Below are 17743 nucleotides of genomic sequence, written 5' to 3'. Positions count from 1 at the left end.
CACGAACCTCTCCATTACAGTAAATGGCTGCCCACTCTCCCCAGTCCCACAAGCTCGCTGCCTCGGGGTAATCCTTGACACTGATCTCTCCTTCAAATCTCATATCCAAGCCCTTTCCACTTCCTGACAACTTCAACTCAAAAATATTTCACGGATCCGTACATTCCTAAACCAAGAATCTGCAAAAACGCTAGTCTATGCCCTCATCATCTCTCGCTTCGACTACTGTAACCTCCTGCTCTGTGGCCTCCCCTCTTAACACTCTCGCACCCCTCCAATCTATTCTAAACTCTGCTGCCCGACTAATCCACCTGCCCCCCCGCTATTCCCCGGCCTCTCCCCTCTGTCAATCCCTTCACTGGCTCCCCATTGCCCAGAGACTCCACTACAAAACCCTAACCATGATGTGCAAAGCCATCCACAACCTGTCTCCTCCATACATCTGTGACCTCGTCTCCCGGTACTTACCTACATGCAACCTCCGATCCTCACAAGATCTCCTTCTCTATTCCCCTCTTATCTCCTCTTCCCACAATCGTATACAAGATTTCTCTCGCATATCACCCCTACTCTGGAACTCTCTACCCCAACACACCAGACTCTCGCCTACCATCGAAACCTTCAAAAAGAGCCTGAAGACCCACCTCTTCCGACAAGCCTACAACCTGCAGTAACCACCGATCGACTAAACCGCTGCATGACCAGCTTTATCCTCACCTACTGTATCCTCACCCATCCCTTGTAGATTGTGAGCCCTCGCGGGCAGGGTCCTCTCTCCTCCTGTATCTTCACCCATCCCTTGTAGACTGTGAGCCTTCGCGGGCAGGGTCCTCTCTCCTCCTGGACCATTGTGACTTGTATTGTACTTGTTTTTATTATGTATACCCCTCCTCACATGTAAAGCGTCATGGAATGGTGCTATAATAATAAATAATAAAGTTGGGGGAAAGTCTCATGAGACGAGTAAGATCCTGAAAGGGAAGCATGGGATAAACCCTGTAGATGTTCGTGAGGAGAGCAAAGAGGCAGATCTTATGATCAGGTGTGTGGGGAGGTATCAGATCATGGGTGGATGATGTTGAGGGTTATCTGGTATGAATTGAATTCTCTGAGTAGTGGAGGGACCTGTGGAAGAGGTGGATTAACTGGGCAGCAGGATGGATCTGAGGGGCACTAAAGTTTGCAAGGTACAGAGTAACCAAACAAATGGGCGAGGTGGATTCTCTAAGCCGTGGGTCAGGGTGAGCATAACAGACCGGGAACGATGATACAGCAGAGCTGGACTATTGGGAGGCAGGTGGAGAACGAGGACAGCTGGATATGTAGGAAGCTCCAGATGTAGCAGCCCCAAATGCGCAGGCTGCAGAGTAGAAGATGCGGCGGCACCAGAGTAACTGAAACAAGTTTGTTATTAGGTAACTAGACACTGCAGAGTTGTAGGCGCAGCAGGAAAGCAGAGAAGAGTTCACCTACAGGTGCCTGAGGTGGAGGTGTGACACTAGAAGTAGCAGGACTGAGCTTGGTAATAGTAGATGGTTGCAGGATATCAATCTGGAGCAGCTGAGCCAATAATCAGGAACTCGTCTGGAGCTGAACATGGTGGAGTAAAGCCCGGCGCTAGAGCCTGGACAGGTGAGTAACCGAAACATCGTAGTGATGAGCGGATCTACCCAAAGTAAAATTTGCCAAATCGCACAGATTTTCCTGTGAAAGTTGATTTGCCGCACAGTTATTCTGGAGAGACCCCAGAGCATAAGTGTAAGATGTGAAAACACAACAACTAATACTCGCTTGTCTAGCCCCTCTGCCGTTGGGTCCTCAGAGCCGCCTCATCCTTCCCCAGTCACAGTCCGCATCTCCCGGCCCGTTCACCCTAAGGTTGGTGCTTCCGGGCCTTGGTGGTCACTGCACATCACACTTTGGGATGTCGTGGACTAGTGACTCACAGTAACCTCTAACACCTGCTCACGGCCGCAAGTAAAAACTTCGTAGCTACGACGGCAGAAAAAAAGAGGCCCTGAGGACCGGACGGTGAGCAGTGAGCTGAATATAAGCTTTTATTTTTTAACACTTTTGCTGGTCGTCTATGGTTTAGCAAAAATTTTGCTAAATCTGTACAAAGCGAATTTTACAAAAGTCCATATTGGCAAAAAAGCAGACTTTTTTGCATTCGAGTAGAATTCATTTCCACTTGTCTCTAATCGTTCTTCATGTTTTTCCATATAGAATTTTCCATTCACTTCTTGTTTTTCTCTACTTCTTCAGTTTCACGACTTTCAAGGTTAAAGATTTCTTTGGAGGACGATGGTTCTTCCCATCGATGACCCTCTGAGGATGGAGCAGGACAGAAGCCACACGGCTGCTCGGATATTAGACCTCACCCTGGAGATAATCTACTGGATCACTGGAGAGGTGAGATCTTCACATCACTCTGATCGCTAGGAATAAAGCAGGGAAATGACGGGAAAGGTGAAGGATCCTTAGAATAGATGTAGTGATCGGCGTCTCCTCATACACAGGATCACACAGTAGTGAAGACGTCGTCTGGGGAGTGTGTGACCCCCCGTGTGTCAGGAGGGCGGAGCAGGACCCCGAGTGACATCACCGAGCCTCCACCTCATTCACTGATACATGAGCAGAAGATCCTAGAACTGACCAATAGGATCACTGAGCTGCTGAACGGAGAGGTGAGCGCTGCCGGGAATGCTGGGACATTATATAATAACGCCGGGGGAGGGGTCTGCTAATGACGGGTCATTGTGTGTGTCAGGTTCCTATAAGGTGTCAGGACGTCACCGTCTATTTCTCCATGGAGGAGTGGGAGTATATAGAAGGACACAAGGATCTATACAAGGACGTCATGATGGAGGATCACCAGCCACTCACATCTCCGGGTAAGAGGAGACCATGCTGATTATAGAGGAGAGGCCGGGTCTGAGGTCACCTAGACTCCCCATCATCTGATCATCACATGTAGACGATGTATTCAGTCCTGTGTATATTTCCTATAGATGGGTCCAGTCCGAGAAATCCTCCAGAGAGAAGTCCCAGTCCTCTGTATTACCAGGATAGTCCAGAGGAGAAGCCGAACGTCCTAGATTATCAGGTAGATGGAGCTGAGGTTTAAGGAAATCCTCTATATATCGATGTAATGAAGTTTTCTACTAACCTCCAGCAGCAGTAGAGTGTAGACGCCGTGTTCGCTGGGGTCAGTAGCGGCTGCAAATAGTTTCTGGTTTAAGAGATGGTGATAAATTCCCCCAGTTTGGATCCACTTGACCATTGATGATAATCAGTGAGGTTAAATGTTGAGTTGTGCCTTGTAGATTGAGATATCAGCACAATGCCAATCAGCTGCTGCCAAGGCGATCAGAATAATGTCGTGCATTGTAAGAGCCAAGTGATGATCATTGATCTCCGTAATTCCCGGTACAGAGGAGTGGGAGCGCTGCACGTCAGCAGTAGGGATCCATCATCCATATTCAGTAATTGTAATCTACTCTCTGGAGGAATGCTGAAATCTCCATGATAAATCCATATGTTTAAATGAAAAATATTTGGAATTGATACCTTTTTAATGGTTAACTGAAAAGTTGGTAACAAATTGCAGCTTTCGAGACTACTCAGGCCTCTTCATCAGCCACATACTATAGTCTATACCTGATGAAGAGACCTGAGTAGTCTCGAAAGTTTGCAATTTGTTACCATCTTTTCAGTTAGCCATTAAAAGGTATCAACCACTGAGGACTCTCAATTCTAAATATTTTTCTATCCACTGGCTAATACGGTACCAAGATATATATCTTTCCTGTATGTTTAAAAGAACATTCACAATGTCGTAAAGTCGGAGAAGGTGCTGCGGCGTTTTGACCAAAACAGATTGTCGTGGTAAAAAGAACTCGTCTTTCAAATTGCAAAGTATAGTTGTTCTGCTTATTGTTCAGCGATCCAAAACCCTGACGACGTTTCGCTCCAATTATGACCTTTCCCAAATATCGGATGGCCGGAGCTGATAACAATGCAGGAAAAAAGCGCAGTGAGTGGCGGTGTAATATAGGATTATTAACCTTCCATATTCCAGTATCAAAACATTTTCTAAGTCTTTTGATTAGGGAAAATCTGTGTCGGCGACTTCCTGAAATGTTTTTTTTTTTCTGTTCTGTAAAAGATCATTTCATGCTGCAAAACTCTTATGATGGTGTGTAAGATATTTGTTTGGTTTTTGATCCCGTCTGATCCCCACATGATGCGATTCCTCTTCTTTTAGGGTAGATTGATTGTTGACTCCTGGGGAATTTTGACCTAATCCTGAGTCTAATATATAAAGCTGAATGTGTGTATGTATGTGTGTGTATGTCCGGGATTGGCATCTGCACCGTCGCAGCTACAGCCACAAAATTTTGCACAGTCACACGTCTGGACACCGAGAGCGTCATAGGCTATGTTGTAAGGCGAAATTTTAACCCCGCGCGTTCCAATTCACCAAACAATTTTGCCCCTATCTACATAATGGGGGAAAAAGTGAAAGGAAAAGTGTTGGAGGCGTTGCAGCTACAGCCATAAAATTTTGCACAGTCACACGTCTGGACCCTGAGAGCGTCATAGGCTATGTTGTGAGGTGAAATTTTAACCCCGCGCGTTCCAGTTCACCAAGCAATTTTGCCCCTATCTACATAATGGGGGAAAAAGTGAAAGGAAAAGTGTTGGAGGCAAATTGACAGCTGCCAGATGTGAACAAGGGGGACTTAAAGAATGAGAGCGATGGCGCCAAAGAGTATATACCGTACAGTTGCTAAGGTGGGGCCCCGACGCAACAAAGGACATTCTCAGTATAACAAAGGTTGTGTGAGGTAATAGCATGTCGGTTAAGGTGTGTTGGTGGAAAGGCTGATGTCAGTCACGTTACCTCTATGTGAGAGGATATAGAAACTGCCAGTTACAGTCCATCAACAAGGCTCAGGGACAGTCCTTGAAAGTAGTTGGAATCGATTTATAATCTCCATACTTTTCTCATGGTCAACTTTATGTGGCCTGTTCAAGAGTTGGAACAGCCAAAAATCTGTTCGTCTTTGCACCTGAAGGAAAAACTAAAAATGTCGTTTATCAAAAGGCTCTCGAATAAGTAGTAGAAGATTACTTCACATTACTTGGCCAATTTAGTTAAATCTGTGTGGAATATCTCTGGTGTTGAAATATATGCCGTGAAATGCTTCTATTAGCTTAGTTTTTGTCTTTTAATAATTACATTTCTATCTATTTGTTTTGTGGTTTTTGTGTGCAGAATATATTTTTGTTAGCACATTCTATTTTGCTAACAGCAGTTATTAACCCGGACGAAGCCGGGTAGTACAGCTAGTATTAAATAAAGGAGAATTTCTTCTTTTGTCTCTTAGATCTTTAATATTGTGACCGTGCCGGAATCTCCTGATGGAACGACGGATGGATTTGAAGAACCTGGATCAGAATCCACGAATGGTAAGAGCCTTTCATAGATCCATGTAAAGCGTCATGGAATAAATGGCGCTATAATAATAAGTGACAATAATTCATTTATTCTTCTTCGTTCTGCTGGTTTTCCTACAGATCAGATGTCTATGGCAGAGAAACCGGCTGATCTTATCCTGAATTCCTTGTTCAGTGAGTTGGGTCAGTTTTTCATTTTGTTGTTTTACTACAAAGTTAAGAGAAATAGTTATTAAATACAAAAATGTTTTTATTATACTGTTACCTGCACAAAATTATATTATACTCAGGTTTCCAAGCTGTGGTACTTAAACCTCTATCTACCAGTCTCTAAGCAGTATTGGCCTAAGTAGACTTGTCTTTTAGGTTGTTGGCTCAGTGGTCCAATGTGTAGAGGCGTCGGGGTCCATGGACCGGTCTGTAGAGGTATCGGGGTCCATGGACCGGTCTGTAGAGGTATCAAGTGGCAAAATGTGGAAACCTCAAATCAGCCTGCAGTTGTAATTGCTGCAAAAGGAGGCTCCACAAAGTGCTGACTTTTTATGGGGGTGAATAGTTATGCTAACTGAAGACTTCAGTTATTTTGTGGTGTTTGTTGTTCGCTTCACAATAAAAAGAGAAACAAATGTTCACAGTTGCCGGCATGTTCTTTGCATGAACTGATGCAAAACCTCCCCAAAGAAACACAAAATGCCAAGGGGGGAGCGGGGGAAGAATATATATATATATATATATATTCTCTAAGGGGTACTTCCGTCTGTCTGTCCTTCTGTCACGGTTATTCGTTCGCTGATTGGTCTCGGCAGCTGCCTGTCATGGCTGCCGCGACCAATCAGCGACGGCCACAGTCCGATTAGTCCCTCCCCTACTCCCCTGCACTCACTGCCCGGCGCCCGCACCGTAATCCCCACCGTTCACACAGGGTTAATGGCAGCGGTAACGGCCCGCGGTGTAACGTGCTCTGTTACCGCTGCTATTAACCCTGTGTGTCCCCAACTATTTACTATTGATGCTGTGTGTATATATATATATATATATATATATAGATAGATATATGTATATATTATACTCGAGTATAAGCCGACCCCCCTAATTTTGCCACAAAAAGCTGGGAAAACTTAATGACTCGAGTATAAGCCTAGGGTGGAAAATGCAGCAGCTACCGGTGAATGTCAAAAATACAAATAGATACTAATAAAAGTAAAATTAATTGAGACATCAGTAGGTTAAGTGTTTTTGAATATCCATATTGAATCAGGAGCCCCATATAATGCTCCATAAAGTTTATGATGGGCCCCATAAGATGCTCCATGTAGACATTTGCCCCATATAATGCTGCACAAATGTGGATTATGGCCCCACAAAATGCTCCACGTAGACATTTGCCCCATATGCTGTTGGTGCGATTTAAAAAAAATTACTCGCCTCTCGTCGCTCAGGCCCCCGGCACTTGCTATATTCACCTGCTCCCCGTTCCACCGCTGGGCGCTGTTGTGTCTTCCCCTTCCTCTGCACTGACTGTTCAGGCAGAGGGCGACGCGCACACTAATCGCATCATTGCTCCCACTGACCAGAGCGTCAGTGCAGAGGACGCGGAAGACGGAGCGGCGGCCGGCGGCGGTGGAATGGGGAGCAGGTGAATATCGTGCACTGCATTATACTCACCTGCTCCTGGCGCAGTCCCTGGTTCCCCGGCGCCGGCAGCTTCCTGTAGTGAGCGGTCACATGGTACCGCTCATTACAGTAATGAATATGCGGCTCCACCCCTATGGAAGTGGAGTGGGGTCATTACTGTAATGAGCGGTACCATGTGACCGCTCACTACAGGAAGAAGCTGCCGGGGAACCAGGGACTGCGCCAGGAGCAGGTGAGTATGATTACACAGCTGCTGCTCCACCTCCCCTGCCGACCCCTGGGTATGACTCGAGTATAAGCCGAGAGGGGCAATTTCAGCCTAAAAAAAAAAGGCTGAAATTCTCGGCTTATGCTCGAGTATATACGGTGTATATAGAGTTAGGTCCATATATATATTTGGACAGAGACAACATTTTTCTAGTTTTGGTTATAGAGATTACCACAATTAATTTTAAATGCAACAATTCAGATGCAGTTGAAGTTCAGACTTTCAGCTTTCATTTGAGGGTATCCACATTATAATTGGATGAAGGGTTTAGGAGTTTCAGCTCCTTAACATGTGCCACCCTGTTTTAAAGGGACCAAAAGTAATTGGACAATTGACTCCAAGGCTATTTCATGGACAGGTGTGGCAATCCCTTCATTATGTCATTCTCAATTAAGCAGATAAAAGGCCTGGAGTTGATTTGAGGAACAAGCCATCCTTAATCTGCGAAAACAGAAAAAACCCATCCGAGAAATTGCTACGATATTAGGAGTGGCAAAATCTACAGTTTGGTCCATCCTGAGAAAGAAGGATCCAAAGACCCATGGTTGCTGGGGGTAAAAAAGAGAATAAGCACCATGTATTTGGACCCTCATACAACCCCTGGCAAAAATTATGGCATCACCGGCCTTGGAGGATGTTCATTCAGTTGTATAATTTTGTAGTAAAAAAGCCGATCACAGACACGGCACAAAACTAGAGTCATTTCAAATGGCAACTTTCTGGCTTTAAGAAACACTAAAAGAAATCCAAGAACAAAAAATGTGGTAGTCAGTAATGGTTACTTTTTTAAACCAAGCTTAGGGAAAAAATTATGGAATCGCCCTGTAAATTTTCATTCCCAAAAACTATCACCTGCATCATATTAGATCTGCTCATTAGTCTGCATCTAAAAAGGAGTGATCACACCTTGGAGAGATGTTGCACCAAGTGGGCTGACATGAATCATGGCTCCAATTTTGCCAAAGATGTTGGTTGTTCACAGTCAGCTGTGTCTAAAATCTGGACCAAATGCAGACCACATGGGAAGGTTGTTAAAGGCAAACATACTGGTAGACCAAGGAAGACATCAAAGTGTCAACACCGGAAACTTAAAGCACTATGTCTCCAAAACAGGAAATGCACAACAAAACAAGGAACGAGTGGGAGGAAACTGGAGTCAACGTCTGTGACCGAACTGTAAGAAGCCGCCTAAATGAAATGGGATTTACATACAGAAAAGCTAAACGAAAGCCATCATTAACACCTAAACAGAAAAAAACAAGGTTACACTGGGCTAAAGAAAAGCAATGGTGGACTGTGGATGACTGGATGAAAGTCATATTCAGTGATGAATCGCGCATCTTCATTGGGCAAGGTGATGATGCTGGAACTTCTGTTTGGTGCCGTTCCAATGAGATTTATAAAGATGACCGCCTGAAGAGAACATGCAGATTTCCACAGATATTGATGATTTGGGGCTGCATGTCAGGTAAAGGCACTGGGGAGATGGCGTCAGTACATCTTCAATAAATGCACAAGTTTATGTTGATATTTTGGACACTTTTCTTATCCCATCAATTGAAAGGATGTTTGGGGATGATGAAATCATTTTTCAAGATGGTAATGCATCCTGCCATAGAGCAAAAATTGTGCAAACATTCCTGGAAAATAGACACATAAGGTTAATGTCATGGGCTGCAAATAGTCCGGATCTTAATCCAATTGAGAATCTTTGCTGGAAGTTGCAGAAAATGGTTCATGAGAAGAATCCAACCTGCAAAACTGATCTGGCAACAGCAACCAGAGAAAGTTGGAGCCAGATTGATGAAGACTCCTGTGTGACCCTCAGTGAGTCCAGGCCTCAGAGACTGCAAGCTGTTAGAAAAGCCAGAGGTGGTGCAACAAAATATGAGTGATGTGTTGGAGGGTTTGTTTTTGTTTTTTTTCATGATTCCATAATTTTTTCCTCAGAATTGATTCCATAATTTTTCCGCCTATGCTTGGTTAAAAAAAGTAACCATTACTGACTACCACATTTTTTTGTTCTTGATTTTCTTTTACTGTTTCTTAAAGCCAGAAAGTTGCCATTTGAAATGACTTTAGTTTTGTGCCATGTCTGTGATCGGCTTTTTTTTTTTTTTCTACAAAATTAAACAACTGAATGAACATCCTCCAAAGCCGGTGATTACATAATTTTTGCCAGGGGTTGTACTTCTAGATGTCTAGCTAAAGGAAATCGACGTAAAGAATTATCACCGCAGGAGTGCGTCGGCAGAATGACGTGTCGTCTTGTAGTAAATCGCCCCAGCTGAAGCTGCCGAGTGTCAGCACTGAAGGGGTTAAAGGAGGGGGATACACGGCAGCAGCGAGCGGAGGGTGGTGGCTACTAGATAAGGTTGTAGGTGGCCATTAGCACCCTTTGGAAAACATCTTGTCTGAGAACAGCTCCGTATGACTGGATGTGTTATTTCCTGGAACAATGGGCAGCGGTACGCAGAATATTCACCATCAGTCCCAGCATAGCGGCAGGTTTTGGTGCTTGGGTATGATGAAGGTGTGAATACATCCGTGCACGGGACAGATTCTGTGCACAGTTAACTAATCACAAGCGTGAGAATTGTAAGCCTCTGCTTTTTTTCCTAAGTCTAGGTCAGTCATGTAGACGGGGCTTGGCAGTGAATAGAGCTAGGGAAGCAGAGGCTTGAGAAGTGCTTCGGCACCCCTATAGCACTTAAGCGTAATTGTGTATTTTATTTTTCAGTCAAGGAGCAATGTGTGCATGACATGATATTTCAGAGATCTACATGACCATGTACATGTTTGGGGAGGTAGATCGTGCTGAAGGATTCTCTCTAAGCAGAAACGTGGTGTTGATTGAGCATGGGTAGGGTAGGACTCGCTTTCAAAGACCCTTTTTTGAGATTCTCATGAAAATAAGCTTTAGTCATATGGTTTTTCATGGACAAAGATATCTTACATTGGAGTCGTTGCTTGGGCCCCTGTCTATCAGCTTGAACATTAAAGACTTTCGCCCAGTGGAAAAAAGAAAGTATGCGTTTTTTCTTAATCGCATCATCGAAGAAAGAAGACCTCCCCAAAAAGGAGTATTTCCCGAAGCAGTTTCGCCTTGAAAAACCTGTGGTTTAGTAAAACTCTTATGTGAACACGGCCTTAGACTTTGTGCACACAACGTCTTTTAAACTCTCGAAATCACCGCTGTTTGGCGCGAGTGCTCGGCACAGCCTAAGGCTTTGTTTTCAGAGTTTTTCTAAGGCTAAGTTCACACTTTGCGGAACATATCTGCTGCTGATTTGGTTAGAAATCCGCAACAAAATCCCCAAGTAACACATGCAGATTTCCTTGCGGATTTGGCTGCAAATTTCCCCCTGCTCCATTTACTGAGCATTGTATAGGATGAAAACCGCAATGAAAATCCGCATAATTGGGAAAGATTTTTTTTTCGTTATGTGAATAAGATTTAAAAAAAAAAAAAAACCCGAAGCCTAGATTGTATCTACTGTCCAAACATGGCCGTTAAGCAATCGGCGTAGCTGATCACCAGTCGTTTAGACCAGGGCTGTGGAGTCGGTAAGCCACAGTTGCGACTCCGACTCCGACTTCTGGATTTTATCAGGTTCCGACTCCGACTCCTTCATAAATTGCCAATTTGTAACAATAAATTTACTGTTGTAAAATATTAACATCGTGCTTATTCAGTTTCTCGCCATCATATAAGTAATCAGATCACTTAGAGCAAAAACTATATTTATTAGAATACAATTAGAATACATCAAATAACTTTTATAAACTTTTCTAAACTCTTGTAAGTAAATATGCAATAAACACTGTTATGCAGTTAATAAGAAGAAATCTATAAATTTGTCCTCAGAAAAAGTATTGCCTCTGTCAGATCCTCCTTCATGGATGCCCTCAAATCTAATCTAATTATTCTGAGAGCAGAGAACGACCTCTCTACACTAACTTGGGTTGGTGGCAAAGCAGTAACCACTCGGGCAACATCTCTGACAATGTCAGGATACAGAGGAATCGCTCGTTATTTTTGATGAACGGTCAAATTTCTCAATTTCTTTTAGTGCACATGAAACATTCTGCTGAAATGTCCTGGCTGTGTTCTTTGATGGGGATGACTCTTCTATGCGGGAACGCTTTGCACGGTCCTTGTGATACAAATATTTTTCGAAATTAAATTCTTCATCAGTTGATGAGGGTGAAGATGTGGCAGGACGACCAAATTCTTCTTGTTCCTCCTGACTGTTCTGCAACCCTTTCATCCTTACTGCTATTCTTTTCCTTTAGTTAGCTGTTGATCATCTAGAAGAATCCGATGCATTGAGTCTACATAAACAGCTGCCAAAAGAATGTTATTTTGTAATAGTAGCTCCTCTCTCCGTTTCATTGATGTAGCAATGCCACTTGTAATTAACCCTCCTCTTTGGGACAGGCGAAACATCAGGTTCTTCCGCTCCTGTAAGAAAATACCTGGAGTTACGTCCTCTGCTTGTCATTTTTTAGTCACTGTAAATGGGTGCGCTAGCAATTTTTCCAGCTCAGTCACCTGATTCCACTGACTTTCATTTAGCGTCAGTTGAGGGTTAGCCATGTCTACAAGAAAGGTTTTCAGTTCACCCAAGCGCTGAATCATTAAGTACTACCCCATCTTGTGGCTTGATCAATAATTGCCCCTTTTCCAGCACGTCTCTTCAAAATTGAGTTGGGTTCTGGCAACCGTAGCCAATTTTCTCACCTTGCCAATCAGTGCAGCAGCATGTCCTTCTTGCAGACTGTCTCTTATAGCTGGCTGTAGCGTATGCACAACACAGCGCATGTGATGAATGAAAGAACGTATTGACACAGTTTCAACAAGATCATCTAAACTATCATGTTGCTGTTCATCTGAAGCAACTTCAGTTTGCTCCTCAGTTACAATACTGTGTTCCTCTATTTCAAACATTTCTGTGTCTGTGGACCCAGAATGTTCTTCTAGCTGCTTGTCACCATCATTACTCTCATTCATTAGCTTAATAGTACTTATATTTGAAGCATTGTCAGTTACGACAGAAAGAACTTGCTCTTTTTTAAGTTCATAGTCTTGCAGAACCTTTTCCACCAAGACCTGGAGAAACTCACTGGTGTGATGAGCTTTGGTGTCTTTACTGCCAATGTCTTGGTAACTATTTAGTAACATAGTAAGGCCAAAAAAAGACATTTGTCCATCCAGTTCAGCCTATATTCCATCATAATAAATGCCCAGATCTACGTCCTTCTACAGAACCTAATAATTGTATGATACAATATTGTTCTGCTCCAGGAAGACATCCAGGCCTCTCTTGAACCCCTCGACTGAGTTCTCCATCACCACCTCCTCAGGCAAGCAATTCCAGATTCTCACTGCCCTAACAGTAAAGAATCCTCTTCTATGTTGGTGGAAAAACCTTCTCTCCTCCAGGCGCAAAGAATGCCCCCTTGTGCCCGTCACCTTCCTTGGTATAAACAGATCCTCAGCGAGATATTTGTATTGTCCCCTTATATACTTATACATGGTTATTAGATCGCCCCTCAGTCGTCTTTTTTCTAGACTAAATAATCCTAATTTCGCTAATCTATCTGGGTATTGTAGTTCTCCCATCCCCTTTATTAATTTTGTTGCCCTCCTTTGTACTCTCTCTAGTTCCATTATATCCTTCCTGAGCACCGGTGCCCAAAACTGGACACAGTCCTCCATGTGCGGTCTAACTAGGGATTTGTACAGAGGCAGTATAATGCTCTCATCATGTGTATCCAGACCTCTTTTAATGCACCCCATGATCCTGTTTGCCTTGGCAGCTGCTGCCTGGCACTGGCTGCTCCAGGTAAGTTTATCATTAACTAGGATCCCCAAGTCCTTCTCCCTGTCAGATTTACCCAGTGGTTTCCCGTTCAGTGTGTATTGGTGATATTGATTCCTTCTTCCCATGTGTATAACCTTACATTTATCATTGTTAAACCTCATCTGCCACCTTTCAGCCCAAGTTTCCAACTTATCCAGATCCATCTGTAGCAGAATACTATCTTCTCTTGTATTAACTGCTTTACATAGTTTTGTATCATCTGCAAATATCGATATTTTACTGTGTAAATCTTCAACCAGATCATTAATGAATATGTTGAAGAGAACAGGTCCCAATACTGACCCCTGCGGTACCCCACTGGTCACAGCGACCCAGTTAGAGACTATACCATGTATAACCACCCTCTGCTTTCTATCACTAAGCCAGTTACTAACCCATTTACACACATTTTTGTCACAAACAAATCAGACATTGATGGCAAAATAGTTCACTCTGTGACGTGTGCAGGCATCCATTTTAAGAAACCGAAAGCGTCCCTTGAGAGTTTTTTTAAGTTCTTCCTTTTGTTTAAAAGCTTCTTCGATTACTAATTTTCTAATACTCTCTCTCTCCAGAGAAACACCAAGCTTGCGGGTCATTTCCCTATTCAGACACATAAAAGCTGGTCGTGAAAATAATGAAATAGGCACACTATCCTTTACAACAAGCTCTATGATCTGTTTTTTAAATGTATCTACTGTCATTGTCACAGTAACTTTGTCACTGACAAAATATCTTGCAACTGATGGCTGCAAAGTTCTCTGCTCCTTTCTTTGGCTGGAAGAGCTGGGCACTGGTTCATTGGTTTGGATGCAGTCTTTATCATCCACTGCTTTCAGTACGTCTGGATGAAAGCGCTGTAAATGTCTCTTTAGATTAGAAGCTCTGGTTGGAGCATTTTTATCTTTGCCTAAATATGCACTGATCTTGGCTTCACAGCATTTGTTTTCGTCTGGATCATTTGTCATACACTGACAGACATAATGTTTTCTATCTTGAGTGATGGAGAAATGTTCAAATACAGCTGATTTAATGTGACGCTTCTTTGACATTCTCAGGTTTTTAATTCTGCATTCACAATCCAAATGACAATTGTTTTTCCTAAAAGCAATTGTACAAAATTATTGCCAGGTCGTACAACTGATATAGTGGTCAGTAATACTATTATTCTTCATGTACTCACAGTTAACTGATGCAAAGTTTGTTGAAAGGATAATACTTCTTACAGTCTTCCCTTTCTGAGTAGCAGCTGTGAGATGCTTGGAAGACGCACACCAAACATCTAGTCTAGAGGAGGAGCTTTACTACTAAGAATTTGCAACACATTTTCACTTTCAGTTTCATACATTGTAAGTAGGGGGGTTGGGGCAGCATGAGGTTAACCAAGTATAAGATTAGATAAGGGCAGTGGAGAACAGTGACACAAGAAGTAAGAAATGTCTATCTCCAGCAGAACTGCTTATCACTGTTGTTCATAGTTTGATAGAACATATATATTTGAGTAAAATTCATATGAAAGTTCAGTTATGAAATATTAATACATTTTTTTTTAAAAGCTGGTGTTAGAAGTCGAGTTCCCGCCTCTGCACAGGGGGAATCTCGAACCATGTCTGCTGTGGTCTCCCATTCTGCATCAGCCGCAGTGGAGCCTGCTCAGCGGAGACGTCGGTCTCAGCGTCTCACTCAGCCTGATACTGTGCAAAGGGTTACTGCTGCATTTCCAGGCTCTGCTGTTGTAGCCTGCACTGGTCAGCGGCGAGCAGGCTTTCCCGGGACTAAGTCCTGCTTTGCACACACTGAGCATGCCCAAGGTAAGACCTCTCATTGGAGGTCAGGGGTCACATGCTCAGGTACTGCAGCAGCTATCATTGGTCCTCTAGGAAGGTCCTGAAGTTGCTCAGTTACTGTAGCAAACTTCCATTGGTCCTTTTAGGAAGGTCCTGTACGTGCTGCATCTATATAAGGTTTGCATGGCCGCACGGCCATGCGCTAGTATCACCTCATGTCATGAGCTTGTTAATTGTAGTTGCGCCTGTATGTGTGTGTTCAGGGACCCGGCTGAAATAATAGCCCCTAGAATACCGGCTCCTCCGGTGAGGAGTGTTTGTATGCTTTTCTGGGTGCGTGACCACTGACTGCCTCCAGCTCAGCAGTTAGCTGTGTTCCCCTGTGACGCTAACAGGGCACAGCATCTTATTTCTAGTGACTCTGTGGAGTTAAGAGTTCGCTTATACCGCCATATAGCGCAGTCATTTGCCAGCAGCAGGTTCCTCTCCTTCACGGTGGACCCCGGGTTGCGAACGCACCTATTTATACACATATACATATATATATATATACTCGGTGCGTTCCGCCAACCCTAACAGCTGGAGTCGGTACATTTCTACCGACTCCAACCAAAACTAACTCCGACTCCACAGCCCTGGTTTAGACAGGCTGACTGCACTTTCATGCCCACAAAATGATAGTTATTGTGTGCTCATATAAAATATAATTGTTCTTGGCAGCACGTCTTCTTTACACCGGATAATGTGCTGCCGAGAATGAGCATTTTAATTCTCACTTTTCACCTTCATGACCAAGCCAAATTTTCAATTCTGACCAGTGTCACTTTATGGTAATAACTCTGGAATGCTTCATCAGATTCCACTGATTCTGGGAATAGTTTTTTCGTGACATATTGTACTTCATTGTAGTGGTATATTTTGATCAATATGTTTATTTGCAAAAACATCGGAAAGTTGGTAAAAATGTTGAACATTTTGCAATTTTCAAACTTTTAATTTTTATGCCCTTAAACCAGAGAGTGGTGTCACACAAAATACTTAATAAATCACATTTCCCACATGGCTGTTTTGCTATTTTCCCACAGTTTTCGAAGCATAATTTTTTTTTCTGCTAGGAAGTTAAAAGGGTTATAATTTGATCAGCAATTTCTCATTTTTGCAAAAAAAATTTGCCAAACCAATTTTTTAGGGACCACCTCACATTTGAAGTGACTTTGACGTCCCTATTTGATAGAAAATGCCCAAAATTGACCCCATTCTATAAACTGTACCCCTCAAAGTGCTCAAAACCACATTCAAGAAGTTAACCCTTCAGGTGCTTCACAGGAACTAAAGCTACGTGGAAGTAAAAAATTAAAATTGTACTTTTCTCTAGTCATCTTCCACGACGGCATACGGAGGTTGCCTCTTTGCCCTAATGGGGAACAGGAAATGGAGAGGTTAAAAGGCCCTCCCACCTCCCTCTCACCAGTGTCTTTCCTGTTCCCCATGGGACAGGAGAGGTTTACTTCGTATGCAGTGGTGGCCGGTAACTACTGCTACACAGGCTCTGCCTAAATTATAAACCGGGCAGCATGGGGTCGCTTCTTACCTCCCCCTTCCGCTTATGCTGCTCCCGTCGCGCCGCGGTGTCCTCGGGACCTGGTCCTAGCCTTCCCGCGCCCCCGTGAGGGCAAAGCAGGCTAGCGTTCCTATCCGGAGTCCTCCTGGAGCTCTCCGGTGTCCTCTCCTCCACATGCCGCTGGCGACCCGGAAGTGATCGCGCGCGTCACTTCCGGTCTTTTTCTGGGCGCCCTGGAGGCACTTCCGCCGGCAGTATCTCGTGCAGGACGGCGTCCTCCACCCTGGACCATGGAGGGGAGGAGGAATTTTACAATCGCTGGGGGCTGGGACATGCCACAGAGCATAAAACCTGCCAGAAGACGTCGCAGGTAAGACTGTCCTATCATGGAGAGCAGTACCTGCCCTGCACTTGCAGAGCCCAGTGCTGCCCCTGCCACAGTAAGTGCCGCAGGGACAAGGGGTCCTTAGATAGTATTTGGGGGTATTACTTTAGCATGACTCTCTCTCCCCTCTCATTGCAGGGAGAAAAGTCTACCCCCAAAACTACTACAAAAAAGAAGTGTGCCATCTGTAACATTAAGCTGCCACCATCTTGGGAGAAAAAAACTCTGCAAGACCTGTACTGACAAGATTGTCAGGGCAGAGCAACCTTCTTTACTAGAAGAAATACGCTCCTTGGTCAAACAAGAGGTGCAATCCTCCCTAGCGGCCTTTACCTTCCCACCCCCCACCCCCTCAGCCACCCTCCCCAGCTAAAAAAAGGAAAATCCAGGAGGAGGATTCTGAATCTGAATCAGACCTCTCCTATGCCTCATCCTCGGGTAGACGGGAGGAACCTACGTCCCCTATAACCTCTGAAGTTCGGAAGTATCTTTTCTCTTCAGAATGGGTTGAGGATTTAGTAGCTGCTGTACGCAGTACTATGGGGCTGGAGGAAGAGCCAGAGCCACAGTCCATACAGGACCAGATGTTTGGCGGTATATCCAAGGGTAAACGGGTGGGGTTCCTGATCCACTCAAATATATCTGATATGATCGATCAAGAGTGGGAACTTCCTGAAAAACGTCTCAGTACTCCATCCGAGATAAAGCATAGATTCCCCTTAGAAGGAGATTTGACCAAATGGGATGTTCCGAAAGTTGATTCACAGGTGGCAAGAG

The 17743-nt window shown here is 44.0% G+C and overlaps 1 protein-coding gene across 1 annotated transcript in view; it reads left to right on the top strand.

Moving 5' to 3' along the window:
- LOC138671839 (zinc finger protein 84-like) overlaps positions 1-17743 on the top strand; it is a 105814-nt gene that overhangs the window by 72256 nt on the left and 15815 nt on the right. Inside the window, exons 12-17 of the mRNA XM_069759970.1 lie at positions 2289-2412; positions 2520-2687; positions 2771-2894; positions 3012-3106; positions 5394-5475; positions 5584-5646. Of these exons, the coding sequence (XP_069616071.1) occupies positions 2289-2412; positions 2520-2687; positions 2771-2894; positions 3012-3106; positions 5394-5475; positions 5584-5646 (656 nt within the window). The remainder of the gene's footprint in view (positions 1-2288; positions 2413-2519; positions 2688-2770; positions 2895-3011; positions 3107-5393; positions 5476-5583; positions 5647-17743) is intronic.

The sequence above is a fragment of the Ranitomeya imitator genome, chromosome 3 (assembly GCF_032444005.1).
Source record: "Ranitomeya imitator isolate aRanImi1 chromosome 3, aRanImi1.pri, whole genome shotgun sequence".
Taxonomy (NCBI): Eukaryota; Metazoa; Chordata; class Amphibia; order Anura; family Dendrobatidae; genus Ranitomeya; species Ranitomeya imitator.
The sequence above is the reverse complement of the archived record's forward strand: the minus strand, read 5'-3'. Positions and strand labels throughout refer to the sequence as shown.